The sequence below is a fragment of the Pinus tabuliformis genome, chromosome 6, assembly GCF_031772625.1.
Source record: "Pinus tabuliformis cultivar Carrire ecotype Pingquan chromosome 6, CPIR1, whole genome shotgun sequence".
NCBI lineage: Eukaryota > Viridiplantae > Streptophyta > Pinopsida > Pinales > Pinaceae > Pinus > Pinus tabuliformis.
This window is the reverse complement of record NC_142292.1, coordinates 1,379,669,281-1,379,683,721: the sequence shown is the minus strand read 5'-3', so window position 1 is coordinate 1,379,683,721 and position 14,441 is coordinate 1,379,669,281. Positions and strand designations below refer to the sequence as shown.

Sequence of the window (14,441 nt, the reverse complement as noted above, 5' to 3'; positions counted from 1 at the left end):
TCATTTGGGCGACTCCATCGGAAGAACAAAGCCCTAGTTCTTCATTAGGCTTTAAGGTCGATGCTTGTAGGGTGGAGCAAGCATTCGTCCAGGCATATTTAAATTCACCCTGATGACTCCTACATAATTTACATGTATATCCCAATGGGATGTCTTTCCCGCTTTGGACATCACTAGCATCCTTGGGCACCCCAATTATGTCACAAGAAGGATGGTACATGGGGTGCCCATGTTTGATGGTGATCCACTCTTTACAAGTGATCATGTTTAAAGATTTAAGGCACATGCTTCAAAGGAGAAAGTGGTCCACTAGGATATCCTTATGTTGTTGTTCATGGGATCTCTTTATGGTCATAACTCATGGTTGCAAAAATCACGAACCTAGGAGCATCTCATCTATTGAGGAATTCTTTGATGGCTTTCTTAAACATTTCCAAGTGTGCCCCACATCAAACATTCAAGAGGAAGCCTTCATTGAGCATGATGAGCAGGAAAGAGGGTCCTCCCTTGGTTCGCATGATGAAAGATGGGATGGTGAGTTTGTAGAAAGTGAATTTAAGGTTAGCCCTATCTTTCCCAAGGATACTATCTCTGATGATCTACCCTTTGAAAATCTTGGAGAAGGTGATCCCATACCCCCTTCAAACATTGATATTAATGATTACTTATATATTAAAGAAAGAAAGTGGGAGGCTCGTGGAAATCGTTTCGACAAGGACACTATCTATGACACTGATGACGATGATATCAATAGGACCCTTGTCTTTCGTCACAATCCGGGGGTTGTAGTTGAGTCCATTGTGGGCCCTTTCCTCAACCCTTCTTACATTATCACTAATAATGAGGAATCCTCAATTCCTCCCAAGTATGATCTGTGAAAATTTGGAGACCCAAATTCCCTACTGCAACAAATTGATATTACTTCTCCTACTTGTTAATTCATGCAAGTTATTTACTGTGTTACATTATAAAGATCGAAGTAAATACCACTGCAACCTTCACAACATAAATTATGCAGGAAAAAGAACTGAGCAAGAAGAAATAACACACACACAAGTGACACCATTGTTTTTGGACAAATGTCCCCAGAAAAACCCAATCCGTGAAAATCAGTGCAACAGTGGAGGGTTTGTATTATTATGTAGTAATTTATGAATACAATCTTTGGATGCCTTACTGGCTATTTGATACAGAGAATCTGACTCGCAGGGAAATTAGTGAGAAGTACCTCACACTATCACTGGAGATTTGACCTTGATCCAACCATTGAATGGCTAGCCCCAAGCTGCCTCTATGCAATCACTGCGCTGCTCTGCATCACACCTTCTGGGCAATGCATCACTCCTTTTGGTTGATCGATTTGCTGGCTGGATGCTCTATCCTCTGGCCCTCCAGTCTCACACCTCGAATCCTAACACTGGATTTGATATGCTCCTTAGCAAATCCACAAATCTCTTCTAGGTCTCTGCGCTGCTTCTTCTCAGTCTCTCCCTTCCTCCTCTACAATGTATCCCCGGATAAGGAAACTCTCCAATCGGAAAACTATCCCTGCCCCTCACTGCAAGAAATCTCCTCGATGACCTCTCTGGAAACTGCTACACTGCTCTCTTGAGAAAATCGATTTATTATCTCACTTGATTTGTCTTCCAAATGCCCATCAAGCCTCTTGCTCAGATCATTTTGGCTTGATCCTCGTCTTCTTCTAGAAGTTTCACCCTCAGTTTAATTAATACCCTTTAATTATTTTAATTTCCCAAGTTTAGACTTAGGCATCTATTAAAAATAATTAATTATTTTAATAAAATCGTCGCCGGGTGGAATTTCCCAAAACGATTTATAAGTATTCTGGAACACGTGTCCTAGTCTCATTGCAAATTTTGAGGCTTAGAGCACATTCGATGCTACCAGAAATCAACACTCCCTCTTAGCAAGAAATGTGCTCTAGTAATGCAACCTACTGAAGCATCACCCATCTTTGTAACATCTCCCTCTGCGTTGCTGATGTCTCATATCATTGCCCACCAACTACTACGCAAATGCTGCATCCGTGCTGCTGCTGGCCCTGCCACTGTAAAAACTGCATCTGCACTGCAACCCTCTCCTACTGCTGTTGCTACTGCAACAACGGAAAAGAATCCAAAATACAGAACCAAAGGTGTTCAGCGTGATGCATATGCTGTTAGAGTTTTGACCGCTGCTAGTCTCTATGCCGTCACTAAAGCCACTGCGCTGCTGCTGTCTCTGCTCTGTGCCAACTACACTACTGGCAACACTAGCTCTATGCTGCTAAGATTCTTGCGCTCCTAGCCACTACAACTGTCACTCCGACACTTCTCTGCACCAACCGACCGTGGTCCATCCTGCTACTTCTGATATGGGTTCCTGTAGTAAGGTATTGATCCAAGAGGTGGACTCCTCAAAGACCTTGCCCATCTGTAGTTCTTTCGAACTATAGTACTAGATCACCTCACCTCTCCCCTGGAGGTATTTGGGCAATCATGGAAAACTCCTCTTCCTTGATCTTTGCGATTGCAGCCTGCGGATCATGTTTCTCGTCCTTGTCGTTCTTCTTGAGAGGACACTGTGTAGCGTAATGACCAAATTCACCACACTGGAAACATTTGATCTTTGAGACATCTTTCTTCTTCTTCCGCTGCTCCTTTAATGCAAGGGTTGCATTCCCTTCCTCCTCCTTGGGCTTCGTCCCACTATTGCTGCTGCCATCAAGTTTGCACTTGACTAAGTCTTGCCTCATCTCTTCCTGCTGAAGAGCGACCCACATTCCCTCCCAATCTGACAATCTCTCTCTGCCTAGGATACTCTGGAAAAATACTTGCCATTCTTCTGAGACTGAATTCAGGGCCAACCTCACCATTTCTATAGGCTGAGGTGTTGATCCTACAACTGCCAACTGATCTCGGACTTCCTGAAGCTTTGATAAGAACAGATCAATGTGTTCCCCTTTCTCCATCCTTGTTGATCTCAGCTTCTCCTCCAAGTACATCTTCTGCTGCTCGGAAAATCCTTGATATAGCATAGCCAAGGCATCCCACATCTCTTTGGTCGTCCTTTTGCCAACAATATGACATACAACGTGATCCCTCACTCCATCGAGGATCAATCGCTTGGCCTTCGCCATCTCATCCTTGTACTTCTAGAGTGGCTCTACATCACCGAGTACAGTTACCACACTATCGACATACATCTTGAGATCATGCTCATCCAGAAGGCATGAGATCGTAGCCTTTTAGATCACATAGTTGGATGCTCCATCCAACCGATCTTGATCTCTCAGCTTATTAACTACCATCTCTACCAATAAAATGTTGAATTGCCTCCTCTCTCTGCACAGCAGCTAAGATGGCCTACGCACTCCCTGTTGGAGTTAGTAGATCTGCTCCTTTCTACTGCTGCTCAGCAAATGAGAAATTGAATTCCTTGGCTAGGAATTCTCTGAGGAGGAAATTCCCTCAAATAGTGTTTCCTTCCCTCTTCTGACATTTTTTTGCCCCAGTGACTGCTGTAGAAAACTGCGTCCCTCCTGAAGACTGCTCTTCACTAAAGCTACCGCTGCACTGCTCCCTCTGCCGTTGACAAATCTCGATTTGGAAAATATTTCTCTCTATCGACTCACTTAGAGAGATTTTTCCTTGAGAATCTTGCCCTCCTGGAACTGGACTGCGCAATCCTTCTAGGGATTCGATATGCTGCCTACGCAACTCTTCGATCTCCCTCTTCAGCTCAGCGCTGGGCTCTTCCAGCTCTGCTCTCCTGCTTCACTTGCGCTCTGATACCCATGTGAGAATTTAGAGATCCAAATTCCCTATTGCAACAAACTGATATTACTTCTCCTACTTGTTAATTCATGCAATTTATTTACTGTGTTACACTGTAAAGATCGAAGTAAATACAACTGCAACCTTCACAACATAAATAATATGCAGAAACAAGAATTGAGCAAGAAGAAATAACACACACACAAGTGACACTATTGTTTTTGGATAAATGTCCCTGGAAAAACCCAATGCAGGAAAACCGATGCAACAATTGAGGGTTTGTATTATTATGCAGTGGTTTCTAAATACAATCTTTGGATGCCGCACTGGCTATCCGATATAGAGAATCTGACAGGCAGAGAAATTAGTGAGAAGTACCTCACACTATCATTGGAGATTCGACCTTGATCCAGCAATTGAATGACTAGCCCCAAGCTGCCTCTACACAGCCTCTGCGCAATCACTGCACTGCTTTGCGTCACACCTTCTGGGGATTGCGTCACTCCTTGCTGATTGTTCTGTTAGCTGGATGATTTATCCTCTAGCCCTTCGGTCTCACACCCAGGATCCTGACATTGGATCTGATCTACTCCTCGCCAAATCCACGAATCTCCTCAAGGCCTTTGTGCTACCTCAGCATGGCTTACGCTTCCCAACGTGGCTCTGTGCTGCCTGTCCTGGATCTCTCTCTGCCTCCTATGCAATGTATCCTCGGAACAGGAAACTCTCCAACCAGAAAACTATCCATGCCCCTCACTACAAGAAATCCCCTTGATGACCTCTCTGACCACTGTTGCGCTGCTCTCTTCAAAAAATCTATCTCTGATCTCTCACTCGATTTGTCTTCCAAATACCCATCAAGCCTCTTTTTATAATCTTCTCGTTGAGTAACCAACAACCCATATTAGATTCTAATCAATGGCTCAGATCATTTTGGCTTGATCCTCGTCTTCTTCTAGAAGTTTCACCCTCAGTTTAATTAATACTCTTTAATTATTTTAATTTCCTAAGTTTAGTCTTAGGCATCCATTAAAAATAATTAATTATTTTAATAAAACCTTCTCCGGGTGGAATTTCCCAAAACGATTTTTGGGTATTCTAGCCTCCCTGCAAATTTTGAAGCTTAGAGCACATCCGATGATACCATAAATCAACATGATCATCATGGGAAACCTACTTGTGTTTCTCCATCTCATCATTCTCCCTTTTCTACTAATCATAATCCTATAAAGCATGATAGTAATGGTAAGGACCATGATAGGAATGATATGCGTGAGGTTGCCATCCATCAGAGGTTTATGAGCCTGATCATTGATATATCCATGTTTTGGTTAAAAAAGAAATGCACACTCCATTCTTCTTTTCCCTCTAAGACCCTTGATACATGGTCATGTCATTCACCCATCTCCCACCCTTGTAACCTTATCTTTTCTTGTTTTCATCACAAGGTTGACTCTAGGGGCTATTTTCTCACATTGACTAGATGATATACTAGTTACATTGACTCTATGATAACACTTGGTGCTTCTACTATGTAATATGCATGTTAGGGCAGGGTGCATTGCATGTTCATTTTCTCTTTAGAATTTAACATCATATGATATTTTCATGATAGATTAGTTGCATTTTGATTAAATTTGTATTTTACTCTCTTGTCAATTTTATGACCTAATACTAACCATGGATGATCATAAGACACCACAAAAACATGTTGCCCCGTGGCTTGGTCTTTGATATGTGCAGGTAGCAGGTCTACGATACCAAGAGAATGTTGTTGTTCTCATGACCTCTCATTCGAGTAGCTTCATGTGCACTTTCCTGAGAGTCCATGTCCTAGTTGGAGCCAGATGTTACCTACCACCTGTGGGTAATATGCATGGGAGAATTTCTTTTCCTAGATGGTCCTCAGTCGATAGCCAACAACCCCTTGTAGCCCCCAGATAGATCGATGTGCCATTTTCTCTGCCACCTGAGCTAGCCATGTGGTCCCTCACCCATCTGCTATGAATGTATGTTTGAAGGTGGGCCTCCTGACCCCAAAGTTATGGATTTTCATTGGTATAGTTGAGTATTTTTCTTACTTGTCATGGGCACTTTTGGGCATGAATTGGTGGGGGGATTTGGCAGAAAGAGTGGGTTAGGTCTGTATTATTGTCTCCATTTCTCGATTTCGTGGTTACCCTTCCATCCTAGTCCCGTGGGGTCTCCTTTACTGGCCATTAGCTTTAGGGTTGGCACTACATGGGAAATCCCGATTTTGGTTGCGTGGTCCCGCTTCCTAATACCACCTACATTACTCCCCTTCCACTCATTTTAGCCCTATTCATCTTTCTTCCCATTTGGGTCCACATGTGTCCATTGGGTCGACATAGGGTTAGCCTCCCCTCCCCTTGTCCACCCCTTGGGTCAGGCTTGGAAAGATGCCCCGAAGGTTGATGCAGCTAAAAAGAAAATAAAGGGCATAATTTGGCCACTCTCAATAGGAAATGTACCACAAAATGCAAAAGATGGTGGGGACACACATTTAGCAAGTGGGAAAAAGCCAAACATGAGCTCTACCTTTTACCCATGGCCATCACCTTGGTTCCTATGGGCCCTCGATGAGTCCCCTCCATCATTAAAGAACCCATGATTGTCCCAACCCCTGGTGGGCGATGCACTGCCCCACCTGAAGGGGATATGCATTGTGCTCCATCCTCTGGAGCCCCGAGCAGTTATGAAGAAAAATCAATCAAAGGAAAAAGGCATATGAAGAAGGGTGGAAAAACAAAGGCTGTGGTAACTCATGTGCCACGATTTGCTCCCTCCTACACTCATATACCTAGGTGTGGGCTTCCTTTATTATGGCTACCATTACGCCTTGACATGTAGTCTGGATGATTCCCCTAATCCCCACTCCATTCCATTATTATATCACTTGCCACCTACCACTTGAGGGATGTACCATGGACATGTCACCCCCTTTAGAGGTTGAAACCACCTAATAGGGTCCTTGGTTAACCCTCTATTGAGCTTGGACACACTTGTACATGCCAAAGCCTCCTATGGAAGGGCATGCCACCATGAAGTACCCCATTGATACCATGACTTGTAAGCTTTATTACTTGATTATTCTAATGACTTGTTGTATTAGAGGGAAAGGGGATGCATTGGATCTTATGCAGGATTGCAGGTGGGTTTTCGTTTGGGGCTTGGTCTCTCTGTATAGGGTCCTAACCCTGTAGAGGGCCACACTGGAACTTGTAGGGTGAGCGTTGAGAGCCATGGGCCTCCGCCATAGCAGATAATACTTCATGGATCCCCAACATCAATCATTGATTGCTCGTGTTCCCCCTTTTGGATGAGGCTGATCCACCTGGTTCACCATGCCAACCAGCTCCACCCTTGCACCATACATTTGGCAGATGTTCTAGGGTCTAGAGGATGTTTCCCACTGCAGAGGGAGGACTTACATCACCATCCTAATCCTTACAAATGGTCTACATGCATTTTCGATCCACTTGGAGATCCATGAGGATGTCCTTGTGTCCCCACACCCACTTGGGAGCACCACAGGTTTTTGCTTGGAAAACAAGGGGCCAATCCTTTGTCCACTATGTTTGGAGTCCATTTCTACATCATGGCACCCTTTGGACTTCATTAGGCCTCCTCAAAGGCCCAACAACTCATTTTGTTGTTCATTTGACCCTCTTGAGGCTTATTTTTGCATTATTGAGCTATTTCGTAGGCTTGTCACCAAAAGTATTGTTATTATGCACATTATTTTATTTTAAGGGCTCAATTAGGCCAATTTAGCTAAATCAAATTCATTAGTGTATAAATAGAAGTGAGCTGATTCATTTTTATCATCATCACTTGGATTGGGTTATCTTCTCTTGTAAAATCTTCGCTATCCTTCTTGGAGGACGAGTTTGGATGAATGGAAGAATTTTGATGTTTAGATCTCTTTCATTTTGTCTTGGAGCTTCACTATTGGCAGATGTTGATGGTTGGATATACTCTTTCTTACATGTATGTGCTCTTTTAATGCTATTATGTTATTTACTTTTGTCACATGCATGTTGCTAGGATTTTCGCTATACTAGGCTGAAATTTACTGTTTTTCTTGTGCAAAATTGTGGAAATTTGATCTTCTATAGTGTTGCATCATGTGATGGGACTTGTATGAATGTGTGAATGTTCCTAGAGATAGTTTATGTTAAATACATCTCAATAAGTCATCTTTTATTGTAGATCGAAGTATAAAGTCCTTGCAGTAGCTGTTCTCATGCTCTAAATGGCATGCGAAGTTGTTGAAGGTCTCCTTGATTGGGTGAATTCTTACCAAACCACAAATTCTCCTTGACTCCATCTCTCCCAAAGGACAAAGCATTAATCCTCCATGGGTGATCATTTTCAACGCTTATCCTTTTCACCTCCCTCCTTTTCTAGGCCTAGCCTACATAGGTCACCTAGGCCATAAATTATCTCTCAATTTAGCCATCCGAACACTTCAATTTTTGGTCCACAAATATGCTGACGTTTTCTCTGGAGGCCCTCCAAATTTGAAGCAAACCCTATGGTGAGATCTCGAGATATAGCAAGCCTTAGCTCAGGGACCATTTCTTGCCCTAGTTTTCCTTGGCTAGTGTCTTCATTAGGATCATTGAATTCAAATCTCAAAGAAAATTTGTCCTTTGATCCTATTCTCCTCCCTAATTAGGTCAAGCCCCTCATTGGGTGATCAACGTCATACCCTTGACCTAATTTTTGTGTCCACTTGGTCCCTTGTGGTCCCGTAACCTATTGATGCCAATTCACCAAAGATCACACAAAGACCAATTCTCCATAAGGATTTACAGACCTAGGGATCATCTTTGCTAGATATATTCCGAAACCCTAGCCTCAAGAATCCTCTTAGCCCTTCCTAGAGAGCGTATCTCCTTGTTTCCCGAGCAAGAAAGCCATATAATTGAGTCTCTCTTGTGAATAGGCCTTAGGATTCACTCCTTACCCTCTCATTGTTCCATTCATCTAGTGATTCCCCTTTATATTGGGTCTCCTCCCGTCGGTAAAAGTCCATGGAGAGCAGGGAGCTTTAGCCAAGGTGACAGTGGACTATTGCTCCATTGTTGCCCTTGACCTAGTTGTTGCTTTGTAAGATACCCTGCTAGTTTGAAGGGTAACATGGCCTCTCTAGGTCAACTTGAAGAGGGTTGGCTGACCCATCACTTGGAGGCTTCTAGACAATATAATTTACATTTATTATTTTTCTTTCTTTTTACATGAGCCCTCCAAGGGCTAGTACATCATGACCTTGACCTTTTGACTTGTCAACAAGACCCCTAGAGCACTCAATGGGTGCTTTGACCTAGGACCACAACATGATGGGAAAGAAACCCATTTCAATAATAATAATTTTCTTTTCCAAATAATTTTTCTCTCTTTTTCTTTTTCTTTTTCTTTTGCAAGTACATCAATAATTACATCATGTCATGACTCAAGTATAATTTATGAAAACCAACACTAGTTACATTTCAACACCAAAAGCTTCCCAAAATGAGGAGGTATGATCTAGATTCGATCACTCTATTATTTTTCATCCATCTTGATGCTTTTAGAATGGAAAAACTGGAGGAATAAACTCACAGGACTATTTTTACTTTGTGGGTCCCAGTTTGCCACATTAGGGTCTACATTTTTTGGAAGTAGTTTGAGATATTAAACGCCCTTTTTTTGGGGGTAAAACTTCGGCACTTAAGCACCACACCCTTGAGAGCTATTCTACAGACAAATATCTTTACAACGACGCAAGAATTGCTTCAATTGGAGTATGTATCCAAAAATTATGTCACTTGGAAGATGACTTTCATATTTTGACCACCATGATTTGAAAGGGTACAATGTTAGCCCCTGTTATTTGTGGAAAATGGGTTAGCCATGTGATCATGATGAAAAAGACTCTAGAAGAGTCAATATTGTAGCTCTAGTTAAGAGTTGGAGTGAAGCTTAACCATTAGTAGGCTATCGGGTTGTATTATAGCTGGGTCACTAGGATGAAAAGGTGTTCAATTTATTTAGGCGCATTTTGTTCCATAGACGAGCAGTGGCTGAGAGTGGATGGAGAGAAAGCAAACAGAGAGGATTTGTGCACTGTAGAAGCCCATGGACCACAACTTTCACTCCTTTATAATTGCATCCATTTCCATTGAGTGAAAGAGAGAGCAAAGCAGCCCTATCCTCTAACTAGGTTTTATCCTGGAAGGGTTTACCAGATCATATCCTATGTTCATTGTGGTTTGTGAGTTTTATTAAGCTGTTCTCTATTTTCCATATTTTATCTATTGCATGGATAAGCATAACACAATAATTAATGAATCCATAAATCTAAGGAGAAATTAACCTTCATCGAGTAGATTTCGGAGTTTCAAATATATTTTAGTAGATCTATTGTGATGAACTGTGCAATGGAATATACATGGCAGTTTATGGATCGAATATTAACCTACATTATCTACATATATGATTTTATAAAACCAAAATTTTGGCCTAGAATACTAAGATATAATATTTATTTCCTTAAAATTTTCATGATTCCCGCATCCTCCCATCTCTGGCTCCATAAGTTCATGCAACATTGTTAAATAGCTTTCCCAAAGCATTACGTTGCATGTACAACAGGTAGAACAAATGTTTTTGTAGCATAAAACATCATAGATAAACTATTGAAACATTTCCAAGTCTGCCTTTATGCTTTATGAAAGTTCAAGGAAAGTCAAGTTAATGGAGAGGCTGGTTAATTCATTTTAAAGCTAGTGAAAAAGTTGTTTATGGAAATATACGGTTTACTCGCTCTTCTTGTTAAGATTCTTATATGCTGATTTTGGTCTGGATTTTCTTTTCCTGTCACCCAAACGATAAAATATTTCACAATACCTTGCAACATTAATCATACAAGGTTGGAGCGTGATGCCGAAAATGTGGGTGCTATTTTCTATTGGTGTCGTTCATGCCATTTATTTATGGGAGAGACCTAATAGAAATTGTATTTTATTGCAGGCATTATGCAAGTATGCAAGTGGAACTAATCCTGTAACAGGTATGGATACAAGAAAGAGTTTAGGCTGTGGAAATAGTCGCCGCAATGCATACGGGACACCATCTGCTCCACTGTTGAGTGCACCACCCGAAAAACTACTTGACAAAGATGGGTTTTGTGATTCGAGTACAGGACTGTGTGATGCCACGTCTACTAAATGAAAAACATTTGAATGCTAAAAGTTAAAAAAACATGGGATTGTAAAATATGTTTCAGAAACCTAGTAAAAGATTCTGTGTGAGATTCTCGAAGAGATTATAATGCAATAATCTGGAAGTTGCATATCACAATCCAAAGAAAAACCGATCATAAATTGTAATACTATTACTTGAGGCAGTGAATTGATTCATTGAATTCAATGTGTAAATCTATTGCCTGTTTCTAAAAGAAATTTCATATTTCTTTCAGAAATATGCAAAGAAATTATAGTAACAGTCTTAAAAGTAGTCGAACGAACAGTCAAATAGAGAATTTTGGTGTGCCTTGCAAAAGAGTGGTTAGGTGCATCCAATCTGGATTTTACTTACGCACATGACATGTAGAGTGCACTAAAGTACAGTAATATAGCGTGGATGGTCTGACGGTATTATAATGCACATGCAGTAGATTTGTTAAAGCGAGCTAAAGTTCATGAGCAATAGAGAGGCATGGTATCCCTTACAGTTATGTCCTTCCACTAAAACTATAGTAATTTGAACGGCAAATAATGATGAAACCAGACAATATATTTGCATGTATGAATGATAAGATTATTTTTGTGTCTTATTTTGCATTATTTTGAGATACATGGAATCAAGATTGCAATACAGGAAAAATTTGCTAGACAATAATGGAGACCAACTTTTCTTTTGGCACTTTCTTAACTACCCCATGAGTTGAACAACAAATAAACTTATCTCTTCATCTTTTAGGTTATACCCTTTGAACATTGTTTTTATCTATCTATCTTTTAGGTTATACCCTTTGAACATTGTTTTTATCTATCTATCTCAACTTCAAGCCTTGTTGACATACCCTGTTATTCATCCCGCTGGAAACAAATAAATTATATGGAAACTAGCTGGACCAAAAATAACTAATTAACGTGAGTGTCAGCATGTGGTATAGTACACTTGTCTAAATCCTGTACAATTTCAGTCTGTCTATCCACATCAAAATTGGAGTGACAAAATCATATTTCATTAATGCGTGCCTAGAACATTTGTTGTCTGGGATTATATATGCAAAGCTAAAAATATATCAAATTAAAGTTACATTGACCCTTAGTCTAGTGTGGAAATCATATAGGCGAGAAGAGGAAAATAATGCGTGCCTAGAACATTTGTTTTCTGGGATCATATATGCAAAGCTAAAAATATATCAAATTAAAGTTACATTGAACCTTAGTCTAATGTGGAAATCATATAGGCGAGAGGAGAAAAAAAGAGAGTATATCCCTTGATTTTTCACCTATCCATCAATTTCAAATCACTAACACTATAGATATAATAGAAAAAAGAAGGAATAAAAATGTGATGCAAACAAGTATACGAGTTTCACGTATCCACCCATTTCAAATTATAACAGTTTAGATATAATAAAAGAAGAAATAAAAATGTGATAAAAATAAGTATAAAAGTTGCTTTGCTTTTGTGTTGTATAACTACTTTTGTTTTAACAAAAAATTACAGCCATAGGCATTACTTGTTTATGACAAAGAAGATAATTTTTTTCCTTAATTATTTGCATTGTTAAGCATAATAATTTACAAAATCCTTCCATTACTGAAATTTGTGTTTTAGGATAATTATTAAACTATTTTAATTTAGAATGTACGTGCTTGCATTAAGCATAATAATTTACAAAATCTTTTCATTGCTGAAACTTGTGTTTTAGGATAATTATTAAACTATTTTAACTTAGAATGTACGTGCTTGTATATGCAAGCATAGATCACCCTGCATACTTATGAATCCATAATTTTCCTTTGGGTTTACTACTATTAAAATAGTGGAGTAGCATGATAATCAAATGCAATTGACACTGCAACATAAATGCAAAATAACAATAATAGTAAATACGCAAGAAACGATGGGAGCCCCTACACATATGGGCATACTTATGAATCCATAATTTTCCTTTGGGTTTACTACTATTAAAATAATGGAGTAGCATGATAATCAAATGCAGTTGACACTGCAACATAAATGCAAAATAACTATAATAGTAAATACGCAAGAAACGATGGGAGCCCCCTACACATATGGATGGATTGTGAATCTGAGTAATGGAATAAGAATTCTCCTAGGGATACCAAAATGTGGTTGATTTGTATTTGATAAAATGATAGAGATACATAAGATAAATAAAAACACCTATTTATATTGATAGACAAAAACCCTAATAAAATTGAAATTAATCTCAAATTACTACATAAATTATTAAACCTTTATTATACTAAAGTGACCCTTTTACAAATATCACACTACTACAAAAGCATGTAATTATAAGCAAAATGGCTCAGGTACATAACCCTTACGAATGTTGTGGTTAGATCCATACCAAATAAAGTAATGTTATTTGGGAAAAAATAATATTTTTGAAAGGACACATTTTACATTGTTGTTTAATTCATATACCAATTTGGATACCTAAGATGGATGTTGTGGTTAGGTATACTAAATAAAGCAATGTTGTTTCGTTAAAAAAACATATTTTTGAAAAGTCATATTTTACATTGTTGTTTAATTTGTGCATCAATTTGGTGCTTTACCTTGAGCACATGATTTTTTTGTGCTAGTTTTTCTTCTTTTATTATTTAGTTAATTGGAATAACATTTCTCCTCTTATTGGTATATTAGTTTACCGACATGTGTTAGGGTATTGCTTAGCAGCCAAGGCAATCCTTATTTTCCCAAACAATATAAATCTTAACTTATCAAACTATTTGGAAATGGAATTATATCTATATAAACAAGATTAATAGTTGCAATGCAACACAGTCCCTACCTCTACTGCTAAATAATTGACTGGGGCAGTGCATAGTATGTGCTTTGTCATTATCCGAGAATGCTTAATTTCTGCAATCGTTTTGTTATTCTTGTCTCTGCACATGCTTCCTACGTAGCTTGACACTCCACAATTTGTCTCCTCTTTTGGCGATTAAGGCAATGCGGGATGCTTCGTTTCCACAATCAACGGTGTGAGTAGCTACAATTTTTAAATGCACTAGATTAGATTTAAATATTTTGCCATGTATACATTTGTTGGTATGTTGTTGTAATCTCCATAATGTTGATACATTGTGTGGAGTGCGGAGAAAGCTTTCTCCGCACCTTCGCACTCCATACAATGGCACTGTCACTACTAACATCTAGCTCACACCACCAACCTTCGCACTCCATACAATGGCACTGTCACTACTAACATCTAGCTCACACCACCAACATTCGATGTTTGGTTTTGATTCACAATTTAACATCAATGTTTAGGCTTCATATAAAAGCTCAAAGGCTTCTTAGATTGCAAATAACCATTAAGGTTAAGACCATTAAGCATTGTATATTATTGATGACATTGTATTAGTTAATCTCCATCCTTGCTTTTGA

General features: G+C 39.4%; 1 protein-coding gene across 1 annotated transcript in view; it reads left to right on the top strand.

The window, feature by feature from the left end:
* The window catches only part of LOC149263765 (Pentapeptide repeat-containing protein), a 246,233-nt gene extending 234,617 nt beyond the window's left edge, over positions 1-11,616 (top strand). The window contains exon 6 of the mRNA XM_089426675.1: positions 10,815-11,616. Within this exon, the coding sequence (XP_089282801.1) occupies positions 10,815-11,015 (201 nt within the window). The 3' untranslated portion in view covers positions 11,016-11,616. The remainder of the gene's footprint in view (positions 1-10,814) is intronic.
* The last annotated feature ends 2,825 nt before the right edge of the window (positions 11,617-14,441 follow it).